This window comes from Colletotrichum siamense (genome assembly GCF_013390195.1).
Source record: "Colletotrichum siamense strain Cg363 chromosome Unknown KSG_Cg363_contig06, whole genome shotgun sequence".
Taxonomy (NCBI): Eukaryota; Fungi; Ascomycota; class Sordariomycetes; order Glomerellales; family Glomerellaceae; genus Colletotrichum; species Colletotrichum siamense.
This window is the reverse complement of record NW_023501019.1, coordinates 3,112,251-3,130,653: the sequence shown is the minus strand read 5'-3', so window position 1 is coordinate 3,130,653 and position 18,403 is coordinate 3,112,251. Positions and strand designations below refer to the sequence as shown.

Sequence of the window (18,403 nt, the reverse complement as noted above, 5' to 3'; positions counted from 1 at the left end):
TTGAATGTACCGAGCACCTGTCGCCGTGGCCAGAGCTATGACTGCCCGGCTTGGACAGGTACGGTGCACCATTACCACACGTCCAACAGGTACAAAGAGTTTGATGCCAGCTTTCCTCCAATATCTCAATTCCATACCAGCCGCCTCACTAGCAGAGACCTGAAGAACCTGAACAGGATCGGACATATCTCACTGATAAATGATATGTCGGAGGTCGCTCAATCATCAGTCAGGTTGATGATCTCTGTTCGCCTCGAGAAGAATAGGAGTCGTTGGACTTCTTGTCAGCGTCCTTGTCGGCATCCTTTATCTCGGTCCCCTTCTCGGCATCACAAACAAAGAGTGTGCGGACCGTTGTTGTGAAACTTTTCTTGTACTATGAAATCTACCTAGTCTAGGAAACCCAAACCTCGTGTAACCCTGGAGCTGAATACCTGAAAGATCCCATTTCCATTCGACGCAAAGTTATGACTGATACATCAAATCTGACTCTGAGAAGACTGAGCCGCCCGTCTGTACACATTCCGAAACCTCGTACCAAATTTGACCCCAGTCGGAGCCCATGAAAGCAAGTGGAGAGTAGAAAATACTCTCCGAAAAAGGTCGAAAGCAATCTTTGACGTCACAGCAAGGTTGACGTGTGACATATTGAAGCAAAAGCAAGTTCGATGGCGTCAACTCGTTGATTTGACCACCATGAGGCCAATTCTGATTAGCTCGAGAAGCTTTACTCTGAGACATTCAAGTGTCTTCAGAGCCGGTCTTCAGAGCCAGGCATAGTTGCCTTGTTTGTCGATTTTCGATGGACACACTAGACATCTGAGGCCACCGAGATAGAGTTCCAATCCGGGTTTGACGGCCCTTCGCGTCCATTTCCACGGCGTCTGCCCCAGCCACGGCCCCTAGTGCCAGATTGCCCTGCATGGTCTGCAGCATTGCCGTCTCTGCCTGTGATTGCAGATGTATGAGGCTCGTTCGAGGACGAGGGCTCGCTGCCGCTTGGATGCTGATGTCTAGCGCCACCTCGCCCACGCTTTCCACTGCCGCGCTTGTTTTGCTCGGCTCTTCCGCGAAGGGCAGGCTCGCCATTTCCATGGCCCGAGGGCAGGACAGACTTGGCACTGACCTGGAAACCGGAAGGTGGCTGCAGGTGAGCTTGACGAACCTGCTGTGAATCATTGCCCTTTCCAGCCGAATCCCCTTGTTCCTGCTGCTTCTTTTTCTTGTTTCGCCGCTTGTTCTTCTTCTTCCCAGGCATGCTAGCCGCCTCCACATCTGCGTGATTGACTTGTCCGTGGGACCAAGCATGGTGATTGCCGGTGGGATTCTCTGAGACGTTGTGGATGTTGCTCGCATCACTGATTGGAAGTGGCTCAGTGATGACTGTGGATAGGTTAGACAACTGGGACTCAGTAGGAGCTCCAATTTCGAAGGCATTGCCAGAGTAGCCGTTGTCTCGCAATGAATATCTCGCCTCTGCGGCGCGAAGGCTGCCACGGAAGCCCTTCCCTCCACGCGGCTTGCGATGTTGGCGGCTGTCAGGTCGTGGATTGTTGCCAAGGCGCGAGTCTCTGCCGATGCTTTGAGCTTCCTGACGCAGAGTCTTGGAAGTGAAAGCTTCCGAAGTAGAGACGCCGTGGGTAGTAGCGCCAGGGACAAAAGAGCGTGCGCCCGAGCGAATTGCCGAAGGACGCGGGAATCGAGCCTTAGCGGTGTCATCAAGATAGATCTTCCGGATTCTGATTTCCTCGGGGTCGTGAAACCAAGGCAGCCACTCGCCACACGGCTCAGGACAGCAGAGGTTCACAACACGCTTGAATCTTCGATCTTTTTGCTGGCGAGTCTTAGCCGCGTACATCATTTGGTCTGTCGTAGAGATTCCCCAGGCGTGCTGTCTCTTGCGCATCCTGTCTTGCCCGTCTCTTTCCAAGTACAATTCTTCGGAGAACTCAGAAGGCAGGATGGGCCCAAAGTAGTCAATAAGGCCGGTGACGGGGCGGCTGAACCAGTAGAATGTCTCGGTGAGGGAGTCTCTGAAGAGCTTCTCATCGTCGTGTCCTGTCGAGAGCAGATCAAACGCCTCAATGAAGTCCAGCATGAATTCAGAATGCCACACCTCGTCCCAGTCGCGGGTTTTGTTCTTGAGCTTGTTCCAGCAGTCTTGGGTGACTTCGAGGAGAGAGACGAACATGTGTCTCAAGATAGAAAGAAGAGGGCGGTGGACAAAACGGTCGCCAAGAATGACCGTCTTGGCCATTGTGGCCAGCTTCATCTGGGGAATTTCCAGACGGCTTTCCATCCAAGGACCTTGCATGATGGCGTTGATTTGGTCGTCGAAGACTCTGGGAGGCACAACCCGGACGCCGCGAACCTTCATTTCGAAGAACCAACCGTGCGCGATGTTGAGATAGAACTCGAAGGCTTCGACATCCACGTCGTCGAGGAAGATTGTTTGCTCAAGAGTCTCCTTGAAGAAGCCGAAGAGGCAGCATTCGAAATACATCGAACCCGCAACGATGACGTCGCGAAAGACAATGAATACCTTGCCGCCGCAGTGTAGGTGAACATAGTCGTCGACATGCCTGACTTCTATCAGTAGCTGAGAAGGGAAGAGCCGAAGAGCTCGCCGAACTTACAAATCAACCACGGTCTTTCCACTTCTGGCGGTGGCTATTCCGTTGGCGACCGCTGCCATGTTGACCGCGTTGGGACGCAAGTCTATGATGTTGGCCATGATAGGTGTGGACTCCAAAACTGCGAGTTTCGGGGTGTCTATTGTCGCTGAGACTGGTCTTTCGTCTAAGATTGGAATAGATATTCGTAAGATATGGACAGCCAAGACGTCGTGTTCGGAGAGTCGAAAGTTGGGCAGGACGGCGGAGAAGGGGGATAGAGTTGGAACTGCTCGATCGTTAGTAGTGCCAGCGCGTTGGGTTGAGCAGTCACCCACATAGAATATGATGGCGGGTGGTTTGATCGGGTTTCTTTGGAGCAGGTCAAGCTTTCGAGCAGGTAATCCGACGACGAAGAAAAAAATGAGCCTTGAGGCGATGCGAGTCGATAGGACCCTGACGGAAGAGGGGATTCAGGCCTGACAAGGGTCCTGCGCAGTGTAAGTCGAGAGGTAGATGGAAAGAAGAGGCGGTCTGTGGCTTGACCGAGGTGTTGATGGAGGAGGAGAGTTGTGGGAAGGAAGTGGAAGCCTTGACGCACCTGGCGAAAATATTCCTGGCCTGGAACCCTCTGGCCGGCTCTTTCCCTTATTGCAAGAGCCTCAAAGGCTGCCAAAGGGCGGGTAGACAGGTAGCTGCGCTGCCGCAACTGGTGCAACTCATGATATTTACGTCTCTTTCGGTTTAGTGCAGTCGGATTAAGCAGGTGCAGAGCAGCACACACCTTCTCGGAGGCTTCCGGACTGGGCCGGAGCTGGGCCGGAGCTGGGCCGGTTGACGCCCCACTTTAGACCGAACCTGCTCCGGCGGTATCTCGGATCTTCTAAAATCCCGAAGAAAAGACACAAGGGACTCGATAGCCGCAGCCGTGCCTCCCCAAACTCATGGGAATAGGTAAATTGACTTGATTACTTGTCTTACCAGGCCAGCGTCACTGTGACCTTGCACCTGGAGAACGGCATTGCCGCTTTCGGTAGTAAAACTCGTAAGTTGTCTAGTGACTTATCAAGCACACTTTGAGCAGCTCATCCATCCCGGACCAGAGCTGAATTCATTCCGAACAGTCAGAAGAGGTGACTAGGTCGTTGGGGTCGATTTACACAGTGCCGGAACCAAATACACACGCCCCAGTGAACCCCGCCATGATTGCTGAAGAAGCGCCCAGGAATTTAGAGCCAACCTACCGAGTCTGTCCCCCATCATTCTCCATCAATCTAGGCATACCTTGCTGAGTTTTCGACAGAAAGCTGCGAATCGCATCGAATCAATGAGTAAATAGTTACTTCGGTGTCTTGGAAGGCCTTGAAGGCCAGCGAAAGCCTCATTAGTTGCATCGATCTCTGCAGGGTAGGTACTACTACTTCGAGGTCCTGTTGCCTTGCGTGGAGTCTTCCCTGCCTGCTTTGATGCTCCTTCTTGTGGGAAATTCAAGGCGGCTCTTCCTTGTTCCTTCTGTTCATCGCGAACGTACATGCTGCGGCTGCTGCCTTTGAAGAGTTCAAGGCAGGCGCCCGTTTGGCCGTTTGACTCACAGCCTCTCTTAGTCACCTCCGATCCTGCGTCCTCTTGCGGCCTTTGCGCTCAAATTGCACGGTTCTTTCGTCTCAAGCCAAAAGATCTCGCCAGATTCCCACCTAGTCGTTGTTTCTCTTCAACCTCTCCAAACATGGGAGGCTCCGTCTTTACCGCGGGCGACAAGCCTCTCAACACCCCTCGAATGCCTCCCGAGGTCTACGAGCGCGTCAAGGCCGAGTGCCACGCTGCCCTTAGAAGGATTTACCTCTGCGTCGCCAGCCCCATCGAAGGTCCGGCCAAGAAAGACTACGGTGATATCGACATCCTGGTAGCCTTGGAGAGATCCATCGTACTGGGGGACTCTCATTCAGATTACCCGCCCTTTGGAAAAGACGGGAAGACGGACGCCTGCAAGGCCATTCAAGAAGCTATAGGGGCACCATTTCTCAAAACCGAGAAGCAGACCGACCACTACGCCGTTCGATGGCCTGATACCGGCCCTTTGGCAGAGGGAGAAGATACCTCGACCTCATCTTCTGAGCGATACTGCCAGATTGACATCGCCATCTGCGACAACTTGGAACAGGTACATTGGAAGCTGTTCAAGCATGCTCATGGAGACCTTTGGAGCATCCTCGGTACGATCATCCGACCATACGGCCTCACGGTAGATGAAGAGTCTCTTTGGGTGCGTATCGTCGAGATGGAGAAGTTCGACAAGAAGAGGGCTAGAGTCCTCCTCACGCAGGATCCTTACGAAATCCTCAGCTTCCTTGGCTTGGCTGCCGACAGCCACATCTGGGACTCGGGATTCGAATCGCTTGAAGATATGTATGAGTACGCCGCCACATGCCGCTTTTTCTGCTCTCTTCCTCTCTCGGACCAGTCATTGCCAGCAGCACCCGCTACTCCTACGCGGACTGCCTCACCCTCAACCACAACGTCGACCAAGTCTCCCGCAAGCTCGAGCTCACTTCTACCTTCTACGCCCGCAAGTTCCGTTACCTCATCGAGAAGTCAAGCCTCGGTATTGCCAGCTACGCCCTCAACGCGGACGTCTCCTGCCACTGCCGACGTACAGACGCCTGAGCCGAGCAAGAAGAAGCTGAATCACAGCGACAGGAAGCGCATGACATCCCGACAAGCCTACAGCGACTTCATCAATAAGTTCATCCCCCAGTGCCGAAAGGAGGGTCGGTTTACTCAGGTCCCGGGAACCATCATGTCGGTTCGCGCGGAGGCTTTCGAGAGATTCCCAGGAGTCAAGGAGGTATTCGAGACACGGCACACTGAATTTCTCAATGACCAGGACATTCTTACGATCATGGCAAAACTCAAAAGCAGTTGGATCCCTGCTATCGACACCACGGACCCCAGACAGTGCCAGTACCGCGGCTGTCAGAGCAAAGCTCTAAAGAGAATCATATTCGAGGGCAACGACAGCTACGGTGGCATTGTTCCAGAGAAGCCGCTCAAGGACAGATCCAGCAGATGGAATGTCGACAGAGTCGAGCAGTTTGTCAAGAAGCATATGGATGTCATCGGGAAGATTGCCTACGAGCAGAATCAGCAAGCATATGCCAAGCGTAAGAGACGGGAGGAGAGCGAGGAGCAGCACAAGAAGGATCCCAACGGCTGCAAGACGCCCAAGCTCACCGAGTCAGGGAAATGTGAGGCTTGTGGAGGAGGTGCCTTGAGAGGGGTAGAGGCGTAATACGGAGAAGAAGGGGTTCAAGGGCGTCTTACGGTTGATTTTCTAATAATGCTTCATTTGGAGTAGCTCTATTTGAGCCAAATTGCGATGAGAGGAAGATCAAGGGCATATGACGCAAATCAGTAACACTCGGAGCTGATGAGGGTATGGAGAGAGTCTGTAATGGGAGCTCAAGAAATGGGAGTCTTGAGACAGGATTATACCCTCCATGATACCTCAAAGATACCTATAGACAATAAGCTCAATCGAATGCTGACAGTTTTGCCTTCTTTTACCATGATCTAGACTCCTTCCTTCTTTGTAGCCTTCCAAGTGACTACTAGTAAGATCCTCTCGCCCGGTCAACACCAAAACACCACAACACCAGGACGACATCATACCTGCTCAGCCGCAGCCCTCCTCTTGCGGCTTGAATGAGAGTGCTTTGCCCTAACGACATAATCATGCCCCACGCCAAAAAGAGGTCCTTGAAGAGTTTTCTGTTTTGATTTCTCCTGGCTCTCCTTTTTGTTCCCTTTCTCCTTCGGACCACTTTCTCGCGATTTTGCTGAGGCCGCCTTTTTCGTCAACAACCACCTTTCAGCTCCATCCTTGCTGTTCTTGTTGTCTTTGGCCTTCATCGTCCTTGGCTATCGTCGTCTTTGGCTCTCGTCGTCTTTGGCTCTCGTCGTCTTTGGCCTTCATCGCCATTTCCTTTCGTTCTCGTCCGTCTCTGGCTTTCAGCGCCGTCCTTGTCGTCTTTGGCGTCCAGCACCGTCCGTCACCTTCTCCAAGAACCTCATGTGAGGGAACCCCTTTCTTCACTTCTGAGGAAGCCAGCTGACCGCGAAAACAGATAAATACCGCCACCCTCGCCCAGCATGTCCCGCGGCCCTGCCTACGACTCCCCCGCCTCCGTACGTACCAGACCCTCTCGATTACTCTATGGACGAAGACTGACGACGATACAGAACAGCGGCGAGGCCTCCTCCTCCTCCCCCTCCCTCGAGGAGCGTGGTCGTCGCCGTGCCCGCGCCGCCACCACCCCCATTCCTGCCAGCCCCTCCTCCTCCTCGTCTTCTGCTCTCCCCGTTGGCCCCCTCTCGCCCGCCCTCACCACCGCCCGCAGCCGCGTCCTCGCTGGCGTCCGTCTTCGTCCTTCCCCGGCCCGCCCCCCCTCCTACGGCTCTGCCTCCTCTGCCGCCGCCGCCGCTACCCCTCTGCGCGCCTCCTTCGAGGAGGCTGACCCTGTCGTCGCCCCGGCCGCCCCCGCGACCCGCCGCACCCCCAGCCCCCTCCCTCCCGCCAGCTCCCCCATCGCCATCCCTGGCGCCGCTGAGCGCAACCGCGTCCACCGCCGCCGCACCGTTGGCGACGCTGCCAGCGGCAGCGGCAGCGGTAGCGGCAGCGACGACGACCTCTTCGGAGGTGGTTACGGCAGGCCTCCTTAGGAGGGTCGCCGTCGTGCCACCTCCGACACCTCGCGCCCCGGAGGCTTCTCCGCGGAGGAGCTCTCCGCGCAGGCCACTCGCCTCCGCGAGCGCATCGGCGTTGGCCGTGGCTGGGTTGTAAGTTCCCCCTTTCCTGTCATCCCTGTCGTCGTCTTTCTATACATACTAATATTACGCTTTCAGGACCCCGCCGGCCGTCTCCGCGCCCTCCCCCACGGCGCTCGTCTGCCGCCTCCCCCCACCCTTACCGAGGAGGACCTCGCTCGCGCCCGAGCCTTGTCCCCCGCCTATCCTCGGGGCCCCTCTCCTCCTCCTCCCCCTCCCCAGACGGAGGAGGAGTACATGAGGGGTGTCGAGGAGAGGGCTAACGAGTACCATGCCTTCTAAAAGGGGTGCTTCTTTCTGCCGCCTACCCTGCCACGGCAAGGAGACGACGACGACAATGATGATACGCTGAGAGGGGACAGAGGTCCTCGCGGGCCTCTGTCCCAGGATAGTCACCGATAGTCTCGGCTGCTTAAGCAGCAATAGACCGCTTTTCTGGTCTTCATCTTCTTGTGCCTATTCCTTTGTGAATACTTCTACGTATGTTATCGTGAACAGTTACTTGCAGGCAGATGTTCCCGAGCCCCTTTAATGTTGACTTTCTCGAAACCTTCATCGTCACTCATTTCTGGTAGCGTCAAAGACGTATTCCCTGCGAATCGTCTATGGTACATAACGCTCGACTTGCAATTCTAAATCAACAACAGAAACATCACTCATTTATCGTTTATCATGATGTGTTTTGATCTTCTCAAATCTCAGCACCGCGCTGGCAATTGTTACACTCGCTGCGGGGAAAAATCCATAACGTGTGTCGCTAAATATCAGATAAACACAACGAGCTCTGGCGTCAAGCTGGAAATCAAATATCTCACGCATAAAAGCCCCACTCTTGTTCATCACTTGCACAACAGCGGCAATAGATTACTATCTTGTCGGAGGCGTGATGCTACCCAGGCATCTGTAGCCAGAGGGTAATGACTGCGAATTGAAGCCATGCCTCGGATGTATGAGTTGCTCTTGGCAGAAGGTATTCATTTCATCTGAACAGTATACTCTAGGTGTGATACGTGACAACGACCATCTACACATATAGAGTCTTTGGGCATTCGCTTTCAATCAACATGCCAATACCCTGCTCACAAGGCACGAACGTGTCGACGCATGAAAACGACGACTATACGACAGACGCGGAGATTCCCATTGTGACTATCTCACCTTGATGATACTCATGAGGTCTCAATTTATATGAGTATGGTGGTCTTTCAAGCCTGCAAGTCTAAAGCATCCAGCTACTGTATAAAGCCGAACCACCCGGCCTGCTTCAAGTTGGCAAATCGAGCGCTTCGGGGTGATTCTGTACTTGAAAGCGGCATCCACAACCAGTGTGGAATCTCATCACACCTTTCAAAAGATAACAAGTCGTTAGACATCAACCAGAATGGTTAGCCAGCATATTCGTCACAAAATTCGTCGAATATTCCAGTGGATCCGGAGGCGAAGAGAGAAAATGAGGTTTTTTTCGCTTGCAGTCGCCTCGGAAGTCAGCCAGATCTTCGTCTAGCGGACATGCTTCCAAGCTCGTTTCTTGCCTTTTAACGTGAAAGCTGGTCGTGGCCCATGTATTCTGCGTCGTTTCTAGATCTCAAGGGCACCCCAAAGGTCCTTATATGGGAAATCACCAGCCTGCCTGCACAATCACTGTTCATTTTAGTATGCTGACTCCGGGTATTTAATCTGCTCCATATTTTGATAATGATAATCAACGGCAAATCATAAGGTTGCACATCTCTCTTCCCCGCCAGATTGAGAGCTCAGGAGTCGAGATTCTGCGGTGCGTCTGACAAGCATTACTGATGCTCCAATGCCCCACGAAACAGCAAGTGTCCTGGTCCCTCGTTGTCTCCCTGTTATTCAAAACGATATGTGTAAAAAACCCCGAAAAGATGTCATGTTGTAAGTGCCTTGACTTTCATTGTTGGTGCTATGCTTAATGACATGTTATCTAAGAAGCTCCAAAAAAAGATTTCGCCCTCCTGGTCCGATAACGCCACATTTGGTTCTGCTCTCGTCACTCCAGGCTGGATGGTTTGGTGGTCTTAAATACTTGTCTCAAGGAAGATTGGCTGCCACGCCACGTATGCTACGATTCGTCGTCGCTTACCTTTCCGTTTGCTACGGCGCCCAAGATGCAAACAATCGCCCTGCAATGCTACCCTCGCCTTTGAGGGTTCCCACACATGCACACGAAGAGCCAACTAGCCACTTTGAGGCTCATTATCACGAGTCGTCTATAAGATGAAGCAGGTCTCAATGTGTCATGTATGGCGGAAAGCAATTGATATGTGCAGTAGACTGGTCACTGGTGAGCATGGCAAGATTTCTAGCAAGCGGGAAGGCTCCTTGTCCCGCAAAAGTCCTAAGATATACCGCCTTGGCAACGTTGGCCTCGAGGTTCGCGAGAGCACCCAGCCTGCAGAACAGTTCCTACCACCAACATCTTGACCTAGGTAACATGACATCCCAGGTCAGTAAGCCACAAGGCTTGTTGATCCTGCTGACCCGACAGAGGCAGCACGAGCACGGTGCGAGGCAACAAGATACCAGTTTGCAACCATGCCAGGCTGGCACCGACCCGATCCGGACGTAAGAATTCTAATTCCAACATCGGTTTGCACTTGCGTGCCGCAGGGTAGCACAGGCATGTGGTGTCTCACACACATTTCAGCCAGTAATTCCCCGTCAGCCTTGACGGGCGAGGTGCGCCAGTCCCCTCTGTCCCTTGCTCGTCGCCCCTGCCAAAGTCTGGGGGGTTACAAAGAAGGTCCACAGATTGAGAAACGCCTTGACTCCCTCCAGAACCCCCACGACAGAAGCAAGACAGCTTCCGTCGTTGGAATAGGGGAGGCGGGGTTTGAACGGGGCAGGACGACATGAGGCTCTCAATGCCAAGCACCGTTTGCAAGCCAAACTTGCTTATCAGATGCTGCTTAGGCATGGACATCCCAGCTGATGGCATGCCAACAGCTTCGGACTCAATGACCATCAACACACGACTCTATGCTTTTTTGACTTTTTTGCTCGGCTTTTGCCCAAGCCATGGGGAATGCGTGGGTTAGCGACATTGTCTGGACTCCTCGGCGACAGAGACGCGGTACAGGGTTGATGAACGAAGGCATGTCCGAGCCGGATGGCAGCAGTACCCGGAACCGATACGTAGAGGGTCAGGATTAGCAATCCAAATTTGAATTAAGCATCAAGGGAATGTGACTGTTTGCCCCATGGCCATGTTAAACGTTGGTCGGCTTATCGGCCGAAAGGATATGCGAAGTCCTTTCGTCGGGGACCGCGTAAGATCAGATCAGATCAGACCATGGGCAAGTTGAACCGGATGCTCACTTGTAGATTGCGGTCGTACTATGTAAACCCAATGTGCCGCTGAAAAGGCCATGCGAGGAACAGGCAAGGTGCAATAGGATGCCCTTGCAATCCAGCCAGGGGTGCAGACAACATTGCTTTTTTGACCATCGAGATCACTGGCGGTGAGACAGGGAGATCCGTACATAGTGGGCTGGCGAGGCCAGAAGCGCGGGAGGATGTCGCATGGCGCCTCAGCGGCACCTTCGTCACCGGACATGGATGCTGAAAGGTCGCAATCCGGTGAGCGGCGCTGGGGCTTGCTGTCAACGGAGGCCCGGAAGCTGGCCCGGATGGGATGACGGGCTGGCGCCGGCCCAAGTGTGAAAGCCCAAGAGCCCGGTCAGCGGTTTTTATTCGACCTTAATGCTGCTGAGATGCTGCACTCGTGGCGGGTCTCGTAGAAAAACTAGGTGATTGGTAACAGCAGACGGCCCAAGATGACGTCTGGCTGCACCACCAGGAGATGGACGTTGATAGAATGCGCTTTCACTGCAGCTTGCAGACCTCAAGGTGACAGCACTATGTACCTTGCATACTGACAGGGATACTGAGAGTGCTCAGCGCCAGGGACCAGTCTTGCAGCTACAGCTACGTAGCTGGATAAGCTGCTGTTGGAGAATACAGGTCCTCGATTGGCTCTGGCGATCACCGAGCTGAGAGAACGAATGCTCTAGAGACTCCCTACTGCGGTCAAACCGAGCCGCAGCGGTAGAAGCTGACCGTGGCACAAGACCAATAGTTGCCCCGAATATGTTGGCTGACATCTCGTAGAAGCCAGTCGGGCAGTGTTGGAAAAAATTGCTGAGCCAACTGGAAGAACAGGGGCACGGTTGGTCACCGGTCACCCTAATGCGCGTCGCTGCAGCTGCGCGTCCAGGGGGAAGACGTGGGTCGGCAGTAAGAATGGAACCCTCCAACATAAATTCCGACTGGGGTATTCCGCTACTTGTTCAGTACTGCCCACCGAAGTCTAGGCAGCTGAGCGTCCGCCGTTCGTTCGTTTCCCATTTGGATTCATCACTGGCTCATTGCCTGCGGCCTCCAGCAACCACCACAATGAACAGCAGAGCCGCGCCGTCGTGAGTCACGATGAGGCTCTGTATGTTGACCAAATTTGAGAACCGACTGTCTCGTGTAATCTCCAATGGCATTTTCTCGGGGGAATGGGCTCTTTAAGAATGCTGACGGGTGAGACGAGCCTGCTGGATGCCTGAAAACAGGCAGTAGAGCCGCCAGGAGGTGCGCGCGTCATGGATCTAAACGAGCCTCGATGGCATGGCAGTCTGGGGTTGCTTTTGGTATGCCGTATGAACCTAGGCAAGCCGGTGAATGATGCTGGTTCAGCTGTTGGCCGACCCCAGAGCCAGGCACCCAGGCCGTCGGAGGGCCATGAAGGATGGAGAAAGCGATATCGACATGGCTTAAAGGTCCGAGACTCCCGTCTGTTCCCACGATGGCTTTGATGCCAGGTTCGCGCTCGCACCACCACGACGGCCTAACCTCTCCAGCTACCCCACGTACCTGCGAAGAAGCTCGCCCCATTCCGCGAAGTGTCCTTGCTGGTGTGTCAGCCCATCTGTCTTTCTTTCTAGTTTGCGACGGCTCCTAGCCGGTGCATGGGAACAGACGGGGAAGCCCATTTCGACGGACCAGACAGCCATCTTAGGTTAACGGGCATCTTGGTGTATCCACCTCCACTTGCGCGTCATTACATCTGTTTGCAAGACTTGGAACCTTGATGGACACTTGATGTGCATCTGAGTCAGTACAGAAACCTCAACAGTTGATCCAAATATCTCCCATCGAGCTTGTCGCACGCAAACCAGCAACGTTTCTTGTTCTGTCTTTTGATCAGCATCTCACTGTCTGTACGAGGGCAAACCACGGCGACGGCGATAGCGAACCAACCACTTGGACAAGCACCATCTGACAAGGGCATCTGCAGCGGCAATCTCAGACTGATTGCTCGGTATCATCCAGTCGGAATCGGCAGATTGGCAACGGGAGCCTCGACCCAGGCGGACACGGGACGCAGCTTGCAGCACGCATCACGGCTACCGGGGTGTGGTGAGAGTGTGTACGTGTGGGCGAAGCAACAGCGCAGTTGCAGGTCGGGTAACACGACCGTCTTCTTTCGGAATCTTCTTGTTTTCTCTCCATTGCTTGTCTGAAAAACTTTTTCTCTCCGCAGGTCTAGAAGAAGAAAGACCGTCAGCTGGGCCACTTGTCCAATCTCTGAAGCGACACGGAGCAAACCATATCTGCAGCACATCGGTACGTGTCTCTACGTGGCCGTCCACGTCTGTCTCTGCACACGGCACGGAGACCGGGGCTCTTCGCCAAACAACGCTCCCGTTAGACGTGGGAGAGCGACATACATCGTCTGAGGAATCAGAAGAGCGTATCGCTTGAGCTCGATTGGGTTTTGGCACGGAAGGCAGGGCGAGACGAAGAGTGACGAGAGCGTGCTTGCAGAATCTGAGGGTCGCGCAGTACAGCGGGCAACTTGCACGCCCTTCTCCCTCGCATCTCATTTCAATCCCAGCCTACCCTGAGCCAAGGATACAAGGCCTCTGCTGGCGTTACACAAAGCAGAGGAATTCCCTTCAATCTGGCCAGAGCTGCTCTCCTGCATTGACCAGCGCGACCTAACGCAGGGCGAGCCGAGAGGTACGACAAGGCGAGACAAGAACGGTTGGGGTTTGGAGATTTGCAGCAACACGTTTTCGGTTGCATTTTTCACGTCTAAATTTTTTTGAGAGTCCAGGGAGAAGGAACGACAGGACTACGAATTTCGCGCCTTCCCGTCCGCCTCAACACTGTTCCTGCTTCTTTGGTAGCTACCTCCTACATTGCCGTCCTTCCATCACCTTCGTACCTTCCTAGCTGGAAATCACGGACACACGGACACAGCCTCGACTTGCCCCAATTGGATCCTCCCTCCCGCCGTAGCACCTCCCATTTAGGTGCCATCTGACCGGAGTAACCTCCGTACCTTTCTTTCGTACCTTCCCTGCCCGAGGAAGGTATTAGGTTGATCTCGCAATTGCCTTTGGCAGGAGCTGATCGATCCCCTGCATCGGCCGCCTTCTCCTGAGACCTGCCGCCCTCAGCCATTCTTTGCTGTCCAGGACACTGGGGTCACTTACTGGCTCACGTTCCCTCCGCTCGGGCATCGGTCCTGCGCTGGCTTGACGCTCAACACAAGCTCTCTCTCTCTTTGTCAATTCCTGTATCCTTTCGTCATTGGATCCGGCGGCCGCTCCCGTTTGGCACCTGAACCTAAGTTCTCAGCAAGGTGCCTGGCTGGCTGTACTTTACTTGAAGCATCTGCCCGGGGTCATCGTGGCATCAAATCCCGTACCTTGCAGGTGTGGCATCGCTCCCTTCCTTCATACGCCTTTCTAGAGGTAAAAAGGAATCAAAGGCAAGTCTGCCGTGCTCCAAGCTGTCTTCGCGTCACTTTCCAGGCGTCCTCTCTGCAATATCTTTGCCGGAAGGAATACACGAAACTGACTTCTGCCCGCTCAGGTCCGTTCGACGGCCATCTCATCCAAGCTCTCGGTTGGCGCTTGCTTGCCTTTTCTCCAACAGACTTCCGGGGAAGGAAACGAAACATCGACCAGACGCCTGGCAAGCACCTTCCCGTCTTCCCCGTCTTCCCCGTCCTGCGTCTTCCTTGCTTCCGCCGGCGCTCGACATCGGACTACCTTGTCTGCCTCGTGCGTCCTGTCCAAGCTCCAACTTCAACTCCATCTACCATCTTCCTCTGAGCCGTTGCTCGTCTCTACCACCGTCCACTTTTCTTCATTCTCGTTGCCCGTCTCCATCGATTTCAGTTGCGTCGTTTTCCTTCTTCGACTTGCTTCTACCAAACTCCACCACTTAATCCGCCGCAATGGCGTCCCTCGAAGAGCTTCTCGAAAGCCTTCACTACCTCTATCCGGCCGCGGCCTTCACGTACTTCGTAATTGCTTCTGCCGTAGCCGTCTGCACCCTTCAGACACTGAAGGCTTCCACCAACCCCGGAAAGGAAAATATACCTCGCTCGTGGATCGTCAACCTGTTCGTCGCCTTCGTCCTGACCTACGTCGCTCAGCTGTCCATTATTGGCATCCAATCCATCATCCGTCAAGAATGGATTGGTCAGGAGCACGAGGTCATTGGTCTCTTGTCTTGCGTTCTGGTCTTTGGCACCCAACTTGCTTTTCTCTCGGACACTGAGCACCCCGTATGGACTCCTTACTGGGGCTCTTGGATCATCTCCATAGTGCTGGAGCCGTTCATTGCGGTCCCAGACCTCATCCTCCGACACTCCATCACCTTTGAGTACTGCCGTATTGGCCACCTTGTCTTCTCTGGCTTACGGTACTACCTTCTTCTGACCATATTCTCGATTTACGTTGTTCAGCGAATCCGGGCTAGCCAGGAAGATGCCACCGATGAAGAAAGACAATCTCTTCTGGCTCAAGACGATCCCAAGTCACGTCTGAACAGCTCTGGGAGCGGTAGCCAGAGCTCAGGTTCCGGCTATGGATCAACCAGCCAGCCTGAGTCGTACTGGGAGGAGCGCCAGCGGAAGGCCCAAGAAGAGATGGAGAAGCGACTACAGGAGGAGGGCAACTGGCTCACCTATATCAAAGGCTTCACAGTAAGTTGGCGTCCGAAGAGGCGTTTGTCGCAGTTCTGCATTGAAAGATCTTTTTACTGATTCGTATGTCCAGATTCTCTTCCCTTATTTCTGGCCCGTCGGTCAAAAGGCTCTCCAGTTCCGCCTGGTTCTTGTTGGCCTCTGCCTCCTTGTCGGAAATGCTCTGAATCTGCTCATCCCCCGGCAGTTCGGTATTATTGTCGATGAGCTCAAGGACAGAGACTTCAGCAGTGCCTGGATTGGTGTGGGCATCTACGGTCTGTTGAGGATCGCCGCCTCTGACGCCGGTATCGAGTTCTTGCGAGAGTGGCTTTACCTCCCCCTCGAGGTATACGCTGATGGAGCCTTGAGCACCGCTGCGTACCGCCACATCCTCAACCTCTCGGCCGACTTCCACGACTCCAAGAGTACCTCTGATATCAGCTTGGCCATGTATGGAGGGTCCAGCATCTCCGACTTGCTCGAGTCTATATGCTTTCAGGCTCTTCCCATGCTCATCGACTTGGTCGTTGCTGTGGTCTACCTCTCCATCACCCTTGGACCGTACGAGGGCTTCATCACTATCACGACAAGCACTCTGTTTCTATTCATCGCGACCAAGATGATAGCAGTCATGAAGGAGCGCCGACGAGCCCACGTGAATGCACAGTACGCCGAGCATTACGTACGCCAGACTGGGATCACGGGATGGCACACCGTCGCTTCCTTCAACCAGACCACGTACGAGGATGTTCGCTACTCCAATGCCATCCATACCCGCATCAACTGGACTAAGCGTGTCCGTCTTGGTTGGTTCACCGCGCAAGCTTTCCAATCTCTTGTCCTCCTGTGCGGTTTACTGGCCGGCTCGGTTCTGGCTGTTTACAGAATCAAGAACTCCAAGGCCACCCCTGGTGATCTGACCATGTTGCTGATGTACTGGGCACAACTGACCTCGCCACTCCGCTTCATGGCGAGCCTTGGTAAGAAAATTGGAAGCGACCTTATTGACGCCGAGCGCTTGTTGGACATCATGAAGAAGCAGCCCACCATTGTCAACAAGAAGGGCGCGCGTCCGTTGAAGCTCGTCGGTGGCAATGTTGATTTCAAAGATGTCAGTTTCAGCTACGACAAAAAGAAGAAGATCATCAACGGCATCAGCCTCTCTGTTCCCGGTGGCCAAACTGTGGCTTTCGTCGGCGCTACTGGTGCCGGCAAGTCCACCATGTTGAAGCTGCTCAACCGCTTCTACGACTCGACCGAGGGAACCATTCTCATCGATGGACAGAATGTCCGTGATGTGGATCTCCACAGTCTCCGTGACCGAATTGGCCTGGTCCCTCAGAACCCCATTCTGTTCGACGATACGATTATGAACAACATTCGTTACGCCAGAATCACGGCCTCGGACGATGAGGTTTTTGACGCTTGCAGGGCGGCTTGCATTCATGATAAGATCATGACCTTCACGGATGGCTACAACACGCGGGTTGGTGAGCGTGGAATGTGAGTAACTTGGAACCTGCGAATGGAGCGAAGCTGACTTGTGGCAGTAAACTTTCCGGCGGCGAACTTCAGCGTGTTGCTATCGCTCGTGCCATCCTCAAGCAGCCCGAGATCGTCCTCCTCGACGAGGCCACTAGCTCTGTGGACACCGATACTGAGCAGAAGATTCAGCACTCCTTTATGCAGCTTTGCAAGGGTCGAACGACGTTCATCGTTGCGTAAGTTCAGCTTGCCTCGAGCCCTGTCCTGCCCCATTTGCTAACCAAAGATGCATTAGCCACCGCCTGTCCACGATCATGAATGCTGACCGCATTGTGGTCATTGAAGATGGCGAGGTTGTTGAGCAGGGCAACCACGCTGACTTGGTGGTTGCCAAAGGCAGATATGCCGATCTGTGGTCGAAGCAGACGTTTTTGAAACCCAAGGATGACGACCCGACCGACGGCAAGCAGACTGACGCCACTGATGGCGAGACGTCCGAGTCTGTCAACACACAGAAAGCCAACGACAAGAAGCCGAAGGACGATTCCGCCCACGATGAGAACGGAAAGGGGGCTAATGACGCCAACAACGGAAGCGAGGGCAAGCCCAATGGTCACAAGAAAGAGGTAGAGTCAGTCGAAGATTCATCTTTGACGGATTCTAACCATTGATTGTGCCTAGGGATCCAAGCTGAACCCTGTTGCTGCGGAGTTTACCCCCAAGACTGCGGCTCTCGTCCACGCAGCCTCCAGAGTTCTCTTCACGACTCCCACTGCCTCGCCGACCCGCAGACGTGTCAAGAACTGGGCCAGCTCCCCTTCATCTGACGGCGACTTTCCCTCGGACATCCCGGCAAAGGGTCCTATAGGAGACGACGGAGACGACTCCGATGGCGGGAGCGCAAACACCGTGATCAAAATGAACGTTCAGCTTAGAACTCCGCACGCAACCAGCCGTCGCTTTAACTCGAAGAGCGAGTCCACTGGACAGCCGGCAGACGATGACGAATCCCGGGACGATGGCGAAACCGATACCTCCAGTCCCGTAAGTGCGCTGAAAGGATGCGTTATGTTCTTCGCTGACTGGTTTACAGGAGATACGACGAGTGTCTGCTCCGGCGTTGCCTATGAAGGTTACCACCCCGGCAGCCAGGGAGATTACTACTCCCGTGACCGTCATCGTCAAAAAGATGTCGCCAACCAATAGAGGCCATGAGCAATCCTCTGAGAACGTCGATGTTCCTCACCAACAAACTTCGATTTCTCCTACCAAGTCTGAGTCGGTACCCTCTGGAAAAGAGAACACTCGTCCTACAGCGCCTGCGCTCTCTTCCGACCATCCATCTCATCAATCGAACCAATTTCGGGGCGGTCGAGGACGATCTCACCGTGGAAGAGGAGGTCGGTGGCGAGGTCGTCAGAACCATAACAAAACATCCGGAACACCCGTTCGCTCTGGCAACCAGGCCTAGGCCGGCAACCGGCACACT

At 54.1% G+C, this 18,403-nt stretch overlaps 4 protein-coding genes across 4 annotated transcripts; 3 read left to right on the top strand and 1 right to left on the bottom strand.

The window, feature by feature from the left end:
* Nucleotides 1-811: 811 nt before the first annotated feature.
* Nucleotides 812-2,734, bottom strand: CGCS363_v009814 (uncharacterized protein; the record flags this gene model as incomplete). Its single annotated transcript, XM_036641663.1, has 2 exons — nucleotides 812-2,582; nucleotides 2,637-2,734. The coding sequence occupies 2 exons, from the start codon at nucleotides 2,732-2,734 to the stop codon at nucleotides 812-814; spliced, it is 1,869 nt and encodes a 622-aa protein (XP_036493296.1).
* Nucleotides 2,735-4,338: 1,604 nt separating this feature from the next.
* On the top strand, nucleotides 4,339-5,901 carry CGCS363_v009813 (uncharacterized protein; the record flags this gene model as incomplete). Its single annotated transcript, XM_036641662.1, has 1 exon — nucleotides 4,339-5,901. One exon carries the CDS (start codon nucleotides 4,339-4,341, stop codon nucleotides 5,899-5,901), a length of 1,563 nt encoding a protein of 520 aa, XP_036493299.1.
* An 860-nt stretch (nucleotides 5,902-6,761) lies between these two features.
* On the top strand, nucleotides 6,762-7,718 carry CGCS363_v009812 (uncharacterized protein; the record flags this gene model as incomplete). The annotated part of the gene is made up of 4 exons (XM_036641661.1): nucleotides 6,762-6,797; nucleotides 6,852-7,308; nucleotides 7,375-7,448; nucleotides 7,515-7,718. 4 exons carry the CDS (start codon nucleotides 6,762-6,764, stop codon nucleotides 7,716-7,718), a joined length of 771 nt encoding a protein of 256 aa, XP_036493298.1.
* Nucleotides 7,719-14,694: 6,976 nt separating this feature from the next.
* On the top strand, nucleotides 14,695-18,385 carry hmt1-1 (Heavy metal tolerance protein; the record flags this gene model as incomplete). The annotated part of the gene is made up of 8 exons (XM_036641660.1): nucleotides 14,695-15,447; nucleotides 15,521-16,932; nucleotides 16,980-17,150; nucleotides 17,210-17,540; nucleotides 17,596-17,958; nucleotides 18,008-18,196; nucleotides 18,231-18,329; nucleotides 18,380-18,385. The coding sequence occupies 8 exons, from the start codon at nucleotides 14,695-14,697 to the stop codon at nucleotides 18,383-18,385; spliced, it is 3,324 nt and encodes a 1,107-aa protein (XP_036493301.1).
* Nucleotides 18,386-18,403: the final 18 nt, after the last annotated feature.